Source organism: Ammospiza nelsoni, chromosome 1 (assembly GCF_027579445.1).
Source record: "Ammospiza nelsoni isolate bAmmNel1 chromosome 1, bAmmNel1.pri, whole genome shotgun sequence".
Classification (NCBI taxonomy): domain Eukaryota; kingdom Metazoa; phylum Chordata; class Aves; order Passeriformes; family Passerellidae; genus Ammospiza; species Ammospiza nelsoni.
The window spans coordinates 46755256-46774247 of record NC_080633.1 but is presented as its reverse complement, the minus strand read 5'-3'; the positions used below and the strand labels follow the sequence as shown (position 1 = coordinate 46774247).

The following is an 18992-nucleotide window of genomic DNA, read 5'->3' as shown; positions in this document are numbered from 1 at the left end:
TTGCAATGCACCTTTGTAACACAAGTGGGGATATCCTGAGAGAAAGTCCAGTAGTCATGGCTATCAGCACCACGTGGGACAGTTCAATATTCAAACACTTATTAACATGATTACATAGAAAATTAAATTTCAGTCCCTTCATTAGTCAAAGTCTCTGCTTCTTTATTATTTATGCAAGGGGAGAGCCTCATACAAGAACAACATTACAAATTCTAGATGTAATGATTCACTTTATTTTGTCTTATAAGTAGTAAGAAAATTGGACACTACTATAGCAATTTAAATCAGTAATTTTTCAGTGATTCAGTAAGCTGCAGTATCTCCTGCATCTCAGTCTACACAATGCAACATTAAACTTGTAAATTTTATCCTCTAATTCAGAAAAAACAATTACAAAACAGCATATGTCAAAAAATTAACAATAGCCTATGGGTAGCTAGTTTTAAGAGATGGCTGATAATTATATTACTATCTGACACAGTCATAATGGGCTCATGGTTCATGTACCAATGTTAGGAGTTCAGACATGACCCCAACAGTCAAGACTACAGTGATCACACTTGGAGAAGCAGTACTGGCAATTTGCAGACAGAAATGACGTCTTGATGGCAAACTGTGCAAAACAGAATCAGTGGTGATTCTGTGAGACCCTATGATATATTTAGGTGATCACTGCTCCAGATAAACCATGGCAGACTTGAAGTTCATAAAGAGTTGAAGTGTGGATAAAGCTTGCTAAGTAACCCCGCTTGTCATCTTGACCATATAAAGTCTACTCTATTTCCTGACTTTTCAACAGTTACATTTGTTTAAAAAAGAAAATCTATTTTTTCCCCATCTCAAATAATGAAAATCTATTTACTAGCTTAACTCAAGCTAAAAGGTTGAGTGCTGGAAATCTAATATTTTAAGAAACTCAGAAATTCTAATTCTTTGGAGGTAATAAATTACTTTGGCATAAAAAAACCTTTCCAGACTTCTTTGTATTTCCACTTCAGGAAACACGCTGTTCCACTACCAAGTAAATGATATTTATCTGTCAAATAAACGAAAGTGAAAGCAAATATTCTAGCTACTTTCATCAACTTGTCCATACCTGTCAACCCCAGGTAATAAAAGCAACCTCATCTCACATTTTACATGGCACACACATCGTTATGGGGTTTATTCTTTTCAAGAATCCTTCTTCCATGAAGAACAGTCTCGCTCACAGATATAGAGGTAGATAAAAATGATCACAAAATAAAATTGGTTACTGTATTCTAATTCCCAGATGTAGCTCCTAAAAACAAGAGGCACTACATATGCAAAGCATCCAACTACCTACAGACAAGTACTAGAGAATCACAGAACATGCTGAGTTGGAAGGGACCCATGAGGATCACTGAGTCCAGCTCTTGGCCCTGCACAGGACAACAGTGTGCACAACTGACTCTATATAAAACCCACAGGTTTTGAAATAATGGGTCATAAATGTGGGAAATTAAATCACAATTTGCCATATTCAGAACAGGTGAACTTATCCCAAACACAAACTCACAAATCTCTGCCTCACTACAGCGGCTCTAAATTTTTTCTTTTGGGTATTACTAACCAAATTCTAATGTGGCTGAAGGGGAAAATATCCTTCAATCAACCATTACGTTTGGTGATAAACTAAAGTACTAAAGTACTAAGAGTCCCCAGCAGAATAGAGAAGGAAGAAATATCTTTCCCACAACACACCCCCTAAACTCTGAGGTTGGCTTCCTGTTTGAACTGTGCCTGCTGATAAATTCCACATGAAATCAACATTTTTTTGCCATATGTATACCACCAGACTTAATTTCTTGGTGGACAGTCAAAAGCACAAATAACCAAAATTAGACACATCGTGAAACACTGATTTGAAGAAAAGAGGTATTTGAGCAAGTTTGCAATCCATTCCATTTTAAAAGAAAAAAGTCAAGCTACCTTTTGGCATTCACTGGTTTATCAGATATAACTTGAAGACTGTATACAAACAAAACCAAGAAATAAAGTGGAGAGTAGTGAACTTTAAAAATATTCAGAAGGGAAAAAAGAAAAAAATAGTCCCAAATATAAAGGTTCATGCTTTCCTATGGCAAAACACAGGTTCGTAACTTGGTAGTAATTAAAACAGGAACCCCCTTCCCAAGACTACATCCGAACTCTAAATAAGTGTATCTATAATTCTATATCTATGTTTTTAAATTCAACTCACACCGGCATTTCAGATGTTTGTGACAGAAATATCCCAGAGCCTGGCAACATGAGCTATTTTGCCTCAGACCAAATGCACCTTAACATAATGTTCTAGTTTCAGGCCAACAAGGACAGAGTAATTAATACTCAGTGCAATCAATCAGCCATTAAAAGATGCACTCTGTGAAACAGCTCTGCCAAGTGTCAAATAAATAGAAAAATAATTGTCTAGGTATTATAATCTACTCCAAGGACCTTTTATGGTCAAGTACATGGAGACAGAATAATTCAGATACAGAAAACAAATACGACTTGGGAAAAAAAGTGAGAAGAGAAAGAGACAGAGAAAGAGAAATCTTAACACATCTCAAGAAGCATCAATCAGTGACAAAATTGTAACATTTATAATCTGTAAGCGTAGGAGATACTGCTTATGAGATTTCCTTTGCAAAGGAGACGCAGAGGTACAAAGTAGGTCTTAGAGAAGAGGTCTCTCATGAAACAGAAAAATGGAAACTCAAGTGCAGGAAAAAAGGGAATGGACTTTAAAGTCAATTCTATGAAGATAATAATTATGATGAATACCAAGCAAATACTGCTGCTTACAACTGCTATTACAACACTGAAATTCTGAGCAGAGTAAGAATTCTTATCATTCCTTCGTGCAGCTTTCCTAGATTTCAGCCGTTTTAGCTGCAGCATATGGACAGTTTCTCTTCAAATCACACTAGAAAGGTTTGGGAGGGGCTGTTGGTGGATTTGGTGGGGGGATGTTTGGGGGTTTTTAATCAACTTAGGCAGAACCATCTTCTTCTTTTAAACCATTTTCTTCAAGAGTTTCAGCTTAAGTGAGAATGTGTTTGCACAGCCACAACTTGAAGGATAACAACCCAGGACACACAAAAATATAACTGCTCAAGCAGGCTTATCCATGGGAAGATAAATTTGTGCTGAGAGAGAGACCTAAGCAGTTCAAATTAATTGAAATTGTCAGTGTAAGTGGTTACACTTCTGAAGCAATCCAGGCAGTGTGAAATATGTAGGAGTCCCTTTGACATTAAAAATACATAAGAAACAGTAACTAATATATATTAGATTAAAAACACATAAGAAACAGTAACTAATACATATTAGCAGAACCAGAACATAAACTTCCAATAAAATAAGGGACAAACTTACAAGAACTGAACTTCTAGTTCAGTGACTAGTCACAGAGATATTCAGGAAAAAGCCAGAATAAGATAAGCATTCAAAATTTTGCCTGCAGTTCAAGTTTCTGATCACAAGATTTTGAAGCAAATTTTCAACATCCTGACAGAGAGCATTGAGGTTTTAACAGAAGGCAAAAAGTGTAATTTAACAGCGTAAAAACACATAACTTTTAGAGTGCAGAAACACCCAAAATATTCTAAGTAACCGCTTCTCCTTAATTCTATTTTTTCTTCCATGTTTCTGAGAATGTGATGGAAATCAAGCAGTTTGTACTGGAATTTAATCTCAAATGTTGTAGTATATTGTAATCTTTTTTTACATACTGGTATTGCAATAGAGAAATGCTGTATTACACATTATTTTAAGAGGAAAAATCAATTAATAAATAATGAGGGGCCTACACTGGAATCACAATGCTTTTGTGAGCAATCATTACTCCTGCCCCAAGGGATTTACATAAAATAGCTTCTAATAGTGTGGTTTTTTTTTATCCAGCAAGCTAGAGTCACACATTAGAACTAACAGACATTATGCCAAGGGGAAAATACAAATGAACATGTATGAACATGAGCACATGTTTCAAAGTGCTCCACTTACTTTGTAAGTATTATTGCAATAAATGTGAAGAAAGTAATTAATTGGCATACATTGTATTTAAGGCACTTCAGTCTTTCAACAGTGTAGGATTAACAACTTTATGCTTATTAAAGTCCTTAATATTACTTATGTTACAGTAGTGCTGTACTCAGAGGCCCCAACTAAGACTGAGGCCTCTCTTGAGTACAAGAAAATCATTATCACATTGACTCACAAAGAATTTCCTTTCACAATACTAAAAAAACCCACCAAAACAAACACATATGCCCTGTTTAAGCCCAATTACTATCTCTATAGGCTTTACTACAGTTTTTGCTGTTTAGCTCTTTTTTTTTTAATGCCAGAAGGAAATACAAGTTTAATGCATATTTTCCAATAGACAGGTAAAAGCATGGCTCAGAAACACACAGCCCTGCACCTCTCCCAGTGCCTTTCAGGCCAGTGGGGGCAGGCACACAGATGTTCCTGTATAAAGAGGCTTGCATCACTGCATTACTGCCTCTCTACCTGCTAATGAACACAACCCCAAGTCAAACCCTGGCATTTGTAGGTCTGTGGGAATACTAACTAGCAAATTGAGCTGGGACAGATTTTAGGCTCTCAAATTTCTCCCTAATATCAAACTGCTGAGTGTTGAAGTTCACAGGGAACAGCCAGAAGCTGCATAAACATTTCAGACACATTATTGAAACAGATGGTTCAATATAATGGGTTTCCAAACAAGTAATTGTATATACAAATGTTAGTGCAATCTGCTATTGTAAATGTCAGTGTTTTTTTTCAAATTTTTAGAATTCAAATATTTTTTTCCATACTTCAAAAGCTGTACTGTTGTATCCTGTATAGTTAACTTCTGGGTTATACTAAGTGGCCCACTGAGACTGTTCATTATTTTTCAGTTGTTAAGATCTGTTTGTTGGATGAAAGCCAATCCAACTCTCACCTAAAAAAAATTATGAATATTTTTTTAAAAAAATTTGTATCTATTAGTAACAAACAAAACACAAATATCCCTCAGATGACTCTGCACAACTCAGCAAAGCCAGTTAGTCAGATGTTCTATTTCCATTTGTTTGGAGGTAAAATGCTTGACTTATGATCAAATGTTTAGCAATCCAGTGTATGTTGGCCCAGCAGCCACCAGCCTGCTGAGGATCAGATCTATGTGACAAGGACACTCCTGCTGCATCCCCTATGGTCATAGGCACTGGGGAACCAGCACCCAGCCCAGCTCTGGGGGAACAGGACAGGCATAAATTGGATTGTATAAAAACACTGGCTGAACCTTTCTGTGGTTTGCCTATCTCAGCGACAGTCACAGCACAAGTTATAAACACATCCTACATTCTCTTCACCCAATCCCCCACCCAACCACTTTTTCCTTGATCTGTCTCATGCTTCTTTTAGGAGGAGTTTTGGTCTGGTGCAGTGCAGCCCTCAGCAATTTAAACATTCTTTTATTTCCATAATTTAACACTGGATTTTAATAATCTGTTCTAACAAATCATCTCTGGAATGCATATGCTCTTAAACGCTTAATGAAGAACAGATTTTCAGTGAGCTTCCCTATTTTCCTGTCTCAGGGAAGGACCTTGCCAGATTGCACAACCACACTTTTCATTCTTTTCAGAAAGAAGCTACTGGGCTGGAGCTATGTGGCTCCAGGTTCACTCAAAAAAAACAGGAAACCTAAAGCACAATAGAGCAATTCTGAGTATTGCTCTAGCATACATAAAGCATCATAAGGGTTACCCTAGGACATGCACTCATTAATCGAATTAACATCTTACAAAACAAAGAAAAAAACTTACAATTTTCCTTTTAAAAGTTACCTTGTTTGTTACATACCTCATAACTATTTGTTAGCATCTAGACACAGATTAATCAAAAACTAGAGATTATTTTAAGTAGAAAGTAAACTTTAACAAGCCACTTACTGAAAATTCGCTACTTTTACTGATACAGGAATGCAGGGAAGTTGACTGGCCCATTTCAATGTAATATCTTGATAAATATTCAATATTTTATTGTGGTTTGCAATTAAAGTGTTTATTGTTCCTTCTCGCACTGTTCAAAGAAAAAAAAAACAATTTTAGGATGAAAGATTTTTCAAAAGAAAGTACTTTTCTTTAAAGTCATGTTATCATTTATTTTTAATCCGTTAGTTGTTATAAATTAATTTATTATAAAGCATCAAAAGTTAGGAAAGTTACATTGACACAAGCAAGGACATATGTGATTTATTATGGATACCAATTTCAATTGCATATTTCACAATACATGCCACAACTTTCTAAGGTTCTGGTCAGCCATGTTTGGTAATTTAAAACATGACAAAGACTCATAATTGCCATGTTGACATGCCAGGATAGATATGAAAAATACACATTGATTAAATATCTGCTACTTACACTATTCACTCATTCTTTCACTTGTGAATACCAATTAGATGTGTATGCATTTATAGGGTTTATTTATAGTACAATTCAAATCAGAAAGTACAAAATGTGAAGATTGCTAAGATCAAATTTCTTCAGATTAAAATTATATTTCAAGTTCAAAAGGAGACATACTGTCAAAACTTATCAGATAGTTTTTGAAACATTAAAAGAGAATAGGTATTAATAGTCTGTAATTTGAACCAAGTATCTAAACAAGTTGTTTCCACCAATGTAATAACAATAAACTTTGATATTTTTACGAATCTGTAAATATCAGAAAGTTATAAATTAAAAGGTCCTCAAACAGAAGGTCTTTAAACACTAGTTTACTCTTCCAAAGACTGTCATTCTTCCATGTTTGTTGCTTTGATAGCTGGGCACCACACACATATCTTCATTTGGTGATAAGAAAATATTTAGATTCTAAAAATTATGGCACTTCACAAAAAGTAACATTTGAAAATAAACTTGCCTCGTTCAAAAAGAGAGTTCCAAATTCTATGATTCTACAGATCATAGACTCACAGAATCACAGAATGGCTTGGGTTATAACAGACCTTAAAATCATCTAGTCCCAGCTCCCACTAACATGGGCAGGGACACCTCCCACTAGACCAGGTCACTCAAGGCCTTATCCAACCTGGCTTTCAACACTGCCAGCACTGGGGCAACCTGTTCCAGTGTCACAACACCCTCAAGAATTTCTTCCTAATATCTAACTTAAATGCCATGGGCAGGGACACCTTCCACTAGACCAGGCTGCACAATGCCCCAGTCTGCTTATTCAGAAAAATGTATTTATTCAGTGGTTAAAAAAAAAAAAAATAAAAAGTAACCAAACTAAAGTTATGTTTTCCTTTTACAAACCTGAACAGTAAGGAATGAAGCAACTCGGACTGTAGTCAAGCTTCTTCATGAATCGTATTTGCCCATTATCCTTTAGGCAAAAGAAGTTTCTCTCACCAAGCACAAAAACAGAAGAAGCTCCCTGATTAAATGAGACAACACGTATATCCAGTGCTTGCTCTCCAATGTTTAAAACCCAATCCACCTTCAAAAGAAAAAGCATGCTTCAAAAATCAAATAACAACTGTATATTAAAGACAAAGGCTCAGAACTAAGCAAATTATGTATCATTAACATAGACAGAAAAGCAAAATCAAGGCCATTCTCTGCATAAGAATTATCCTCTTATTCTGAGGGCAGTCAGTAACTTTCCTTAATGTGATTCAAGCAGGAAAAACATCTTAATAGTCATGAATTGTTTGCTATGCAAACAGTTAAGTACGTTTAGAATTTAAAATACGCATCTCATTCAAAATGGAAATGCTTCGTACTTTAACTAATTAATCCAAGAATAGATGTTTAGAATAACTTTCATCTGCCTCTGTACATGTCCTTGGTCATTAAAGGACAAGGATAAAGAGCAAAAGGTGACAACTGATTCTACCAATATATGTAAATGGAAAACTAGACAAATGTTTTAGGTGTGTAAACCAATATTTACATTTGCAGTCACTCAGGTACACCCTTTAATCTGGAGAAATGCTGGTGTATGTCATAGTTTGTTTCCTTCTCCAACTATGTACATTGATATAATAAACAACTACTTAGAAATCTTGCCTCACCTGTCTTTAAAAAATACTACTGCTTATTGACACATTTCATTGGTTTGTTTCTTCAGCTCCTCTGAGAAATTTCAACTAAACACACATGCAAAAAATGCTTTTGACTTTTGCCAAGCTGGTTAAACAGAAATTTAGAATTTAGAAGTAAAAGTATATCAAAGTTCAAGTGTCAGCACTTCCTATATGAACAGTATTAATTATATTGCTTAAAGAGAATAGAATGTGTCAGCAAATATCCTAGCATATCTGATACATGAAACTGGAAGTGCCAGCTTAAAAGTTAAAGGGTAAAGCCCAGCTTATTAAGTTTGTTTCCAAGCATGCTTCATGTTTTAGATTTCAAAAAACTGTTTCATTTGCAGTCTATCTGATGAAGTCTCCAGGTTTTTAATTTATAAATTGCCTTCTCCTACTTCTATATGTAGGATTCAGCCTATGTATATTTGAAAAATTCTACAATTAGGAAGGAAGATGCTCTACCAATATTTTACTGTTGTATCTGAAATATGATGACTCTAGCATTTTATATATGCAGTATATTTAGCAGACAAGCAACTCTACTGCAGGACCACAGAGAATTAAATTCCCTTCCTCTCAAGAAGAGGCAGCTCAAATATTAAACAAATTAGTGACAGGGACCTCCAAAAGACTACTGAATCCACAGGTTCTTGACAGGAAGAGTTCAGGACATTATTTATGGAAACATTTCACTGAAAACTTTAAGTACAAAGGATTCCCCAAGGAGAATGAGATTAATTTTCTACAACACAAAGTCACAATCAGACTTCATTTAAAAACATGAGCAATAATTCAGGTGTACCTATTTATCTATTTTACTACAGTGTAGGTTCTGCATTACAAATTGCCCTGGAAATAGTTATTTTCACTGCAGTTGTTTTTCTTTTCTCATTAGAACAACAGCAAGTTTTAAGGCCCAGCCTAAAACAACTGAAGCCCAAAGAAACCTTAATAGAAATCTACTGGAGTCTTTCCATTGCCTTTAGCAGTACTTGGATGAGGTCCTTTGTCAGCAGACAATGTTTCCATTCGCTACCTAGCGTCAGCCATTTCAATAGGTGTGCAGTGTCCATACAGGGGATATAAAATAAACGGGTTTTACCGCAAGCCTTTTTCCAGAACTGAGCTTTCGCTCTTCTGTGTCATGTCTTTCATCAGCATCTGTCGCAAATGCCAGCACTTGGTATCTGTTACAGGCAGTTAAAAAATATTTTTTTAGAATTGTATCTTTGTAGTTACTTTCTACATTAAGTAAAAAATAAAATATTATTATCAAGAGTACACATACACAGTAAAATCACAGCCTAAGAGGATGGTTAGAAAGCCCACTGCAACAAGCCTACTGTCAGCAGGGATGTTAAGACTAGTATCAGTGTAGGATAGCAGCTAAATATAAAGGTAGAATTAAAACAAGCATTTCTATTCAGATTTTATGTGGAGTTAAAACAAATTCAACAGTCTAAATATTAGTAGATAGAAGTACAGACCACAAAGATAGAAGAAACAAAGTATCAAATGAAGAAATTGAAATTCTAATAAAAAATTTACTTTTTCTTGCTCCTATTAAGCTTTCAAAAAACTTCTAAACCACTCAGAAATACAAACTGCTCTATCTAATAGCGAAACTTACAAGCAGCTCCATTAAGTAAACTAAAGTGGCTCCAATCTAAGAGACCACAGTAAACTGAAATGAGTAGGTGGCACATTTAGCAAAAGTTGAAAGTTTTGGGGAGGTTTTATTATTTTAACTGCCAACAAACCATGCTAAGAAAAATTGGCAATGAAGACATTTGAACAAACACCAACTGCCATAAAAGCTCTGCACATCTATCTGTCCTCTTTACAACTATGTAAAGTTGTGTGTTCAAACTGCGTCCTCACTGATTCTTCTGCAACTGTTTCCTGAATTTGTGCTGGTATCCTAACTCACTGATCTACCCCATTTCCTCTGTATGCACATAGATAATCTGTGGAATACTGAAGGTTTCTACATAAGTGAAATAAATAGAATAAGACCTCACTTAAACTGATCCAAAAAATCATGGAGTGCCATCAGCTCTGAAGCTTAAAGCAACACAACTCTGAATGCTCTAATTCAATCTAAAATAGCAGTACATATTTTTCTTCATTGTCAAAGTTGGAGATTTAAAATGATGACAATATTCTTCATATCTCATGAATGTACTGTGGTACAGCAAAAGGACAAGGTTTAATGGCCATATATTAAAACAGAAGAAGTTCCACCTCAACATGAGGAAAAACTTCTTTACATTGAGGGAGGAGGCAGAGGCTGACTGGGGAGTCATGGAGTCTCCCTCCCTGGAGACAGTCACAGCCAAACTGGATATTCCTGTGTCACCTGCTCAAGGCGACCCTGTCTTGGCAGGGGGCTTGCACTAGATGATCTCCAGAGGTCCCTTCCAAACCTAACTATCCACTGATTCTCTGCTTGCAACTGAACGGTTTTAGTTTCTAAAACTGTTTTACTTACAAAGGTAAACTATGTACTTGGAGAAAAAAATCTAATTGTTTAAGGTGAATGCTGTCACCTATTTAATAATACTGAGAGAGCTGCTTTAAGTACAACTAGGATGTCTTTAACTGCCCTCTGTATGAATGAATTTACTTCCTTTTTTCAGTTTAACACATTTATAAGAGAAGTTGCAGATTCACAGAATTACTCAATAAGTTGAGTTAAGGAGACAGAAGTTTCCTGACCTAACAAAATTTTCTCTTCACTGCATTTTACTGATAGTTTTGGAAAGCACACTAACATTTTAATAACTAACCAAAGACCTAATACAGAGGTTTCAAATCAAGCTCACACCAAACAGCAATACATACTGATACCTAAGTACCAGCTACCTGCATATAGTCTGTAATGAAAAAAAAACCCAAGCCACAGATGACCAACACAGACTTTCAATTCAGCTATCACATCAAGCATATAAGAGGCATTTTGCTTTTAGATCTTAAAAGAATTGAGGACCAACACAGCAAAAATTGCTATCAAATGAGGCAATTGGTCTGTAAGAGCTATAAGAAAATGGCTAATTTAAAGTTTGGCAACTTGTTCTGCTAAAAGCACTAGATGGAATTGTTGTATTTTTTATTCAATACCATAAAAATAACCTCTTCTCTCCTTAGTATATCTATTTCCTTCACTTTAAAAGGATTACTTAACTCTGTTCTAATGTCCTAATATTTCAGACACACACTAGAGATTAGTTCCATTAGTGTCTTAACATTTGACATTAAAGACCAATAACCAAGTGAAAAATTCCTTTACAACTATATCCCTACAGTAAGGATGGCACACTTTTGATTTAATAACAGACTGACTAATAATTGTAGCCACATCTTTTGTAAAGGTCAAGAATCTGAACATAATTTAAACATGTGAGATGTTCATTTTAAAGGAAAAAATGTTTCTTTATTCCTTGACAGCATTAATAGATTATATTACAATTTTATTCTAATATTGTATTAGAATTTAAATTCTTAGGAAAATTTTGAATTGCTTATTAAATTACTTTTACTTGCAGCATGTATGTCTTGTCCAGTTTTAAGAAAACAATACATGATACCTATAATCTGATTAATCTTAAGCAATAAAATAAAAAGAATATTCCTTGAGAACTACAGGTGACAAAACAGGGTAGTGTGACAAAGCACTGTGTTTAACTAACATTCTCTGGATTAGATTCCCATGGCATTATTTATAAAAAGGGGCATTCTTATTTTCTTCTATATGTATGATTACCTCTGAAAAAATTCCTTAAGGTACTTGCCCATTCCTTCAGCCTCATGAGATTCCTCTGAATGGCCACCCTATCTAACCTTTTTATATGAGCCACTTCCAGAAATTTGACATTGTGCTTGAATTTCAGGACATGCATTGTCCTTCTATCCAGGATGAAGATGTTAAGGATATACTGGCTTCAGTATCATCATCACCCATCTTTGCCTGCTGGTTAGAACTGTGAACAACTATTGCTCTTACAGAGCAGACTGACAGCTCTGACACTTTTTCATCCATTTTAGGGGGTGTGGATTTTTGTCATCACAGGTAGTAGCTCTGCCCCAAACACCACCCCACCCCAATTTACTGCTAGGGATAGAGATTCTATAACCCTAACATTAGTCCTCTGTGAGAACAAGGGTCTGCAATGGGGAAACATCTTGTTTGAGAAAGGCTTCACAGCTGACATCCACCACAATGTCCCACTGCTCAAGCATCCATCTGATTCTAAACAGATGGATTTTTGATAAACTCTCAACATGATGGCTGCATCAGAGAGCCCCATGGACTCAAGCTGCTCCTCCACAGTAAACACAAATGCTCCCTTGCCTGTCCACCAAAATCTTTCACATTCTCTTTCGTATTATCTATTAGATTTGTGTCTGGTTGGCCTTATAATACACAGACCCTCTGCTTGGAGGAAGTGGAAATGTCTTGTACAGTCTTCACTTTCCTTATCGTTCTATTTTTCTAAACGTTGAACCCATAAACTTAATATGGTCACAAGCTAAAACAGCTCACAACAGTTTCATCCATGTTCCAGTGCTGAAAGCACAGACTAGACTGAACTGAAGCAAGAAAAAAAACCTGGCACTTGGGAGAAACAGAGCCTTGATAAACTAGTAGACTTACTACCTTTATAAAAACAAAATAGGACCATAAAGTCCTCAGGACTCACAGCACAATTTCTTCTATGACTGTACTGAGACAGTCATCACTCAGCAGCATATAACATTTTTCCTGCAACTACTTGCTTTTGGATACTCCAGCAAAGGCATTAAAAATTAAACAAGATTACTTCCAATGGGTTTTCCTAGTAAATGATACCACCCAAAGTACACTATATTACTGAACCTAAACACTTACTTGTAACTCTCAACCTGCTGACAAGAAGAGACTGTAATGAAAGAGTCTGTGCGAGAGCTGTAAGCCAAAGGACCAGGCAGAAGAAAACCAGGTAAAAAGCGGCCAAAAGCGTAACTTTCTTGTTCAAACAACATGAGCATCCCATCCATGGACTGTATGCAGATCAAATCTCGACCTAAGGGAAGCAACAGAAAGAAACACAAAGGAAACAATCAACATTATTTGTGTAGTTTTAATATTAAAACCGTGAGTAAATTAAAATTGTACTCATAAGTAATCCTAACAAAAGTAAATTTTCATTTATGGCAGTGTTTACTATGAGGAAAAACACTAAATATTCCAACCTCTATAAAAGCTTACTTTCTAAAATAAACAAACTAGATTGTGAAGGGGAATAACATTCAGAATACATTTTTTAAAAAGCAGCAAGATACTTTATTTCAAAACAAAATTCCTAAGGATATAACTATTATAATTTCTGTTTAAAGAAATGTTTCAATATTCCCAAAACACTAAATTATTCTGGTTCCTAAATGCTTCCATACCTTACAGGCAGTCATAACAACTGTGGTTTAAATTAACCAATTCTATTTCAAGTCTACTTAAGCAACATAACAGAAAGACCCACAAATATGTATTATTGTGAAAATAATACAAAATGGTAATATCTTCCATGTTTTACGTTCACATTTTCTGTCCTTAAGGAAAGAAAAAACAAAAAAAAAGTCCAACTCTGTATTACCAGCAAGCCTAAAAAACATCAAATAAAAAAATTGCAGCTTGAAGTAAATTACTTCAAGCCTCATGCATTATTCAGCAGCTATAAGACATGACATAAGACATGGCTTGTCACGCCTCAAGTACACCAATCTAAATTCAAAGTCTCACTGGGAAGATTTCTTAGATCAAAAGCTGATTATGCACTTCATATGCAAGGGTAACAACTCATACAAACAGTATTTTTTAGGCATTCCAAGAGAGCTATACCATTAGGACTAACTCTTTCTGAAGCTGATAGATGCATCTCTCCTGAATTCATAGATTAGCTCTTACCTTGCAAACACTACATGAAATATTCAAATGTCTATTGTCTATTCAAATGTAATTCCAAATGTCTATTCACCTCAATTAAAATACTCTATTTTGTCTAAGGAATGATTCTGTATGCATGAAAAACCCAAATAAATTGTCTGTTCTACAAGTTTCACCCTCAATCCTTTAATAAGTTTTCTAACAAAGGAAGGTGAAGCAAAACAAAAATAGACTAAAACTTCATTCTTACAGTTCCAAAAAGGTAACAAAAGTCAAAGAAATATTCAATATCTGAAATGCAACAAATGTACAGTGCAAAACATTGTTCATCTCCACTGTGATTCTTCACAGAAACTTTAACTACTTAAAAGTAAATAGTGTAAAAGGCCAGAAAGTATGTTGTATTACTTGTATTACTTGTCCTTGTGATTGAAATACACAGTAAAAATTTAGCTTAGGGTAAAGACAGGGAAGAAAAAAAAAAGAAGGAAGATAAAGCAGCAGGGTCCTTCCCACTTTCTTAATCTCTTTTTCAGATTTTCCCATTGTCTAAAAATTCTTTTGTTACAGATTTTGCATATAATTCATAACATATCATAAACCCTATTACCAATAACAAACACATAATAAGAAGGACATTTGAAAATGCAATTCAGATTGCTCATTTGGTTGAGGCAAAGTTGAATCTTTCAGTCTCTAGTGAAAAGACAAGAGCAAGACAGACTCTTCTCTGTGGCATCCACTTACAGGACTAAAGTAAACAGTAACAAACTACATCACATTAAATTCTACCTGAACATAGGTTGGAGGAGTTTTTTGTTGGTGGTTTTTTTGTTGTTTTTGTTTTGCTTTGGGTTTTTTCGTTGGTTTTTTTTTTTTCTCTGTGGAGGTCATCAAACACTACAGCCCATTTTCCAGAAAGGCTGTAAATTCTTCTCCCATAGACATACAGAAAATACAACAGAACACAATCCTGAGCAACTTCTGGCCAAATCTGCTCAGGAAGTGGGATTGGACTAGATGGTGTCAAAAGAAGAATCATTCAAATCAGACATTCAAAGAAGTCATTCTGTCTTTTATCTCTGAACTACTCCTAGGCATCTACAGTAGATTTCTGTCCCTTCTAAGCTGTGAAATTTCACAGGATTTAGTCCTATCACATGCTCCTGATCAGACAAGACTAGGAACCAGCAGGGAAAATTGAGCAGTATTGTACTGGTATGCTATCAATGATAAAGATACCCAGCTTCTACCTCCCAACAGCTGCTGACATTATTATCACACTGCTGATGCAGTCTAGAAAGGGCATAAATATATAAAGCCAGCTGTATAAAATAATTATTAACCTATAAAAGTTCCCTTAGAAACTAGTATAAACACTGATATCTAGTAAAAGATGCTAGCCCACTAGTTGCCACCACACTCTCTCAGATATGGTTATAGAAAAGTCACTGGCTACTACAAATAACTAGTGGCATTTTTGTTTGATGCACAAGAAAACAGTTCTTCATAACCCAGGTGTCCGTGTGACCACAGCCCTTCTCCCTCTGTTACCTCAAAATCACATTCAGCACCAGGCACACTGTAAACCCCCTCACCACTTTACAGCACCACTTTACAGTTTGGTCCCACTTCCATCTTGCACCTTTCTCAAGAATGAAGCCCTCTGAGTCTGGGTATAGAGAATCTTCAAATCCCCTTCCAAAGTCTCCTATGAATTCTCCTTCCATCTTTTGTGCTACAAAGGAAATCTGCAGCTGTCCAATAGCTCTATTTCCTGAACTTTAACTTTCAATATCTAACTTCAGGGGAACTCCCTGGCACCTGTAACCTGAAGACAAATCAATTACAGATAGCAGCTTGAAATTTTTATTTTGAAGGGCACAGAGGTAGAACACACTTGTACTTTAGGGGTTTTAAGGCTGACTGCTTTTCATCTTTTCTTGCACAGAAAAATATAAAGTCAGGGGGAAAAAAAACAAGAATGAAAAACTAAAACTGTAAATAAAACAATTTAAGTCACAGAAAAAAATAACAATGTTATGTATGTTTAAATTTTTACCAAATTGCTATTACATTTTGAAAACTTCTAAGCATTTTTTGATATAGACCAAAAGTAAAAGACATTAATTGCAAAGTGAATGTCCTTACTACAGCAGAAATCTTACCGATTTTGTAATATAATTAAATTTCCTGGTTATACTGATACTAGTAAGAAAACTGTCTCTTAGACAACTGCTGACCAAAATCTAGAGTTTAGGCTTGTCTAAAATATACAATTAAGTTAATTTCTACTGTTCTGATGAAAACTATAGCAGATACAATTGATACAAAGTGATAATCTAGTAGACATTTTACAATTCAAATAACAGAAAAAAGTAAAAGTCATTACAAATGTTGAGGCTGCTCAAGTAGCAAACAGTAATAGCTTCTGTTCCTCTCTATATTATAAACATCAATCTTCTTACCAATTCCATAACATCATGAAAGTGATGAAGTGAAGCACTACAGCATTTCCTACAATATATATGAAGCTTCATGTCATGTGAAACATGGAAGCATTCATCTTTAGCATGCATAACCAAAATCACACACATATATCATTGTTAAAATCTCTCCTGTGTACACAGTAGTGACACAATAGGATATGACATGACATAATATGACAAGTTCTTTAGAGCAATGATGTGCAAGCACTCTGTAGTACTGAACTGTACTGTCTAAAGAAACAGAGGCACTAGATTGAATCCGGAATCACTCTTTTGGCTTTTAAAAGCACAGCAGCACTTATTATTAATATGCCCACCACTTTGTTCATCATAATTGTGTTGTTCCTACTCGCTAATTTCCAAATTTGGATTTTAACTAGCTTGTACTAATGCTTCAAAGTCAGTTATCCAAACTATTGCATGTAAAGCACAATTAAAGAATATTAAATTGTGTATGAACTCTTATTTCCCACTTTTCATAGATCAACCTATTTCCTTCAGCCATTTGTTTTTAATGTGTGTGTAGTGAATGGAATTGTTACATTTCACTTTGAGAAATGCAGTCCTCCAAACACTCAACCAGAAATGCCCATTTCAAAAAGTTTATTGCAGCCAGTTGGCCTTGCCAGTGACACATTTATAAAGTGAAAATACAAACCACAGTGTTTTCTGCATATCAGATGGTACCACTTAGTGTACTCTACATAGTTTCAGCAGCTTGCATCTCAAGAGGAATGTCCCTTAGTCAGAGAGTGCTACTTTTAAGCACAAGACTAGCTACTGTTGTTTTGTAGTTATATTATCAAAAATCTATTCCAGATATGAATATATTTACATCACACTTTTAAGCCACAATGTATTTTTAGAGCTAATGCAAAGACAAAATGAGAGGCAGGTGGTAGTTCTTTGAAATAAGCTTCTAATTAAAGCTATTTTGGGGCTTAAGTTTTTTTGCATGTTAATGATTTCCTGTACTCTGAGCTTCCCCTCTGGCATCAAATCATTTCCATAGAATGTACATTATGTAATCACAGGGCCTGAGCACCACATGAAATCAGGCAATGAAAACTGCAGTGGGATAAACTGGAAATCAGAAAAAATAAAAATTAAAAAGTAAAACTGTAAATAAAACAATTTAAGTCACAGAAAAAATAACAATGTTATGTATGTTTAAATTACATAAAATGACAGAGTTTAGGAAGATGTCAGCAGAGAAAGCTTTAACTGCCTTCAATGGTAATCAAATGCCCCACTAAAAAAGCCTCATGTGGAAGGAGGCATCAATGAAATAAAATTAAAATATAAACTGGCATTTACAAGACACTCAGGAGCCTAAGATCCCTTTAATGATACAGGGGAAATGCTTTCCTCATATGATAAAAAAGTGACCAGTGAAGTGATGCACATAAACTACATTCTCACAGACAGGAAGACAAGTTCCTGTCCTGACTTGAAACAAGCAAGTATGCTTTCCTTTTCCTTCCTCATTGAAATTTGCCCCTGAAATTTCTCACAGCATAGGGAACACAGACTTCTCCAGTTCAAACCCATTTTGGAAAACTTGCTGCTGAGTACAGCTCCTTTAGTAAAGCAGATCTGGGGCAACTGTGAGAAAAGAACTTCAGCGATCAGGTCTGGCAAATAGAAACACCATTTGAAAATAACTTGAACAGTTCTTCAAACAACGTATGCCTAGTAAAAGGCAAGTCTTACATTACCTCCCTAACCCAGCGTTCGAAGCAAGTGTCAGTGTACATTCTGAAAGAACTCTGAATTTACTAGCTTGGAGGTCTGGTGGCTGCTCCTTGCATAACTACAGAAAGGCTCAAAGTTCAGGGCTTCAGCTGTGGCCATTCATCCTAGGCCAGAGGATCTGACTGCCAATACCCTGAACACAAGCAAAGACAAAAATTGCCCTGCATCGCTCTGTGCTAATGCAAGTACCCCTCCCAACCGATGCACAAAGTGTACACACGTTCCAGCTGACACTGACTGGGTGCATTTCTACTGGAATTGAAAAATCACTCCAGTGGGAAGGAAATAAAAAGTAGAGTAGAGGATAGGAAGAGAAGAATTTCAAGAGAAACTAAGTGTTTAAGGAAAACATGTACGTCCTTTCCTTTTAAGGAAAACACGTAAGTTCTTTTTCTACTGATGTTAGCTTGAATTATTTCTTAAACCATTCTGGATATTAAAGCATTGCAGTAAAACATATTCATGAGTCCCAGATGCTGTCTCTGTAACAGCCCTCTCCGTAAGGAGCCTCCCTGGTCAAGTCATAGTAAAGCATGGAGTCAGAGCTGCCACAAGAAAAAAAATGTCATTGCTTCTCTCACCTGTCATACTGAATTCTAACCTCTTGTAGATTTCTGCCTGCCATAAAACATAAGGAGGATTTCAGATGGAAAGAGACTCTTGAACTATTGAATTATCTCCAAAGGCCAATCAGCCCTCACTCACACTATTAATCCCTTAGAGACTT

At 35.6% G+C, this 18992-nt stretch overlaps 1 protein-coding gene across 1 annotated transcript in view; it reads right to left on the bottom strand.

Annotated features, from left to right (window-relative positions):
- Positions 1 to 18992, bottom strand: part of BBS9 (Bardet-Biedl syndrome 9) — a 286159-nt gene that overhangs the window by 242153 nt on the left and 25014 nt on the right. The window contains exons 6-9 of the mRNA XM_059481140.1: positions 12990 to 13164; positions 9204 to 9288; positions 7323 to 7506; positions 5952 to 6081 (exon numbers count right to left, since the gene is read on the bottom strand). Of these exons, the coding sequence (XP_059337123.1) occupies positions 5952 to 6081; positions 7323 to 7506; positions 9204 to 9288; positions 12990 to 13164 (574 nt within the window). The remainder of the gene's footprint in view (positions 1 to 5951; positions 6082 to 7322; positions 7507 to 9203; positions 9289 to 12989; positions 13165 to 18992) is intronic.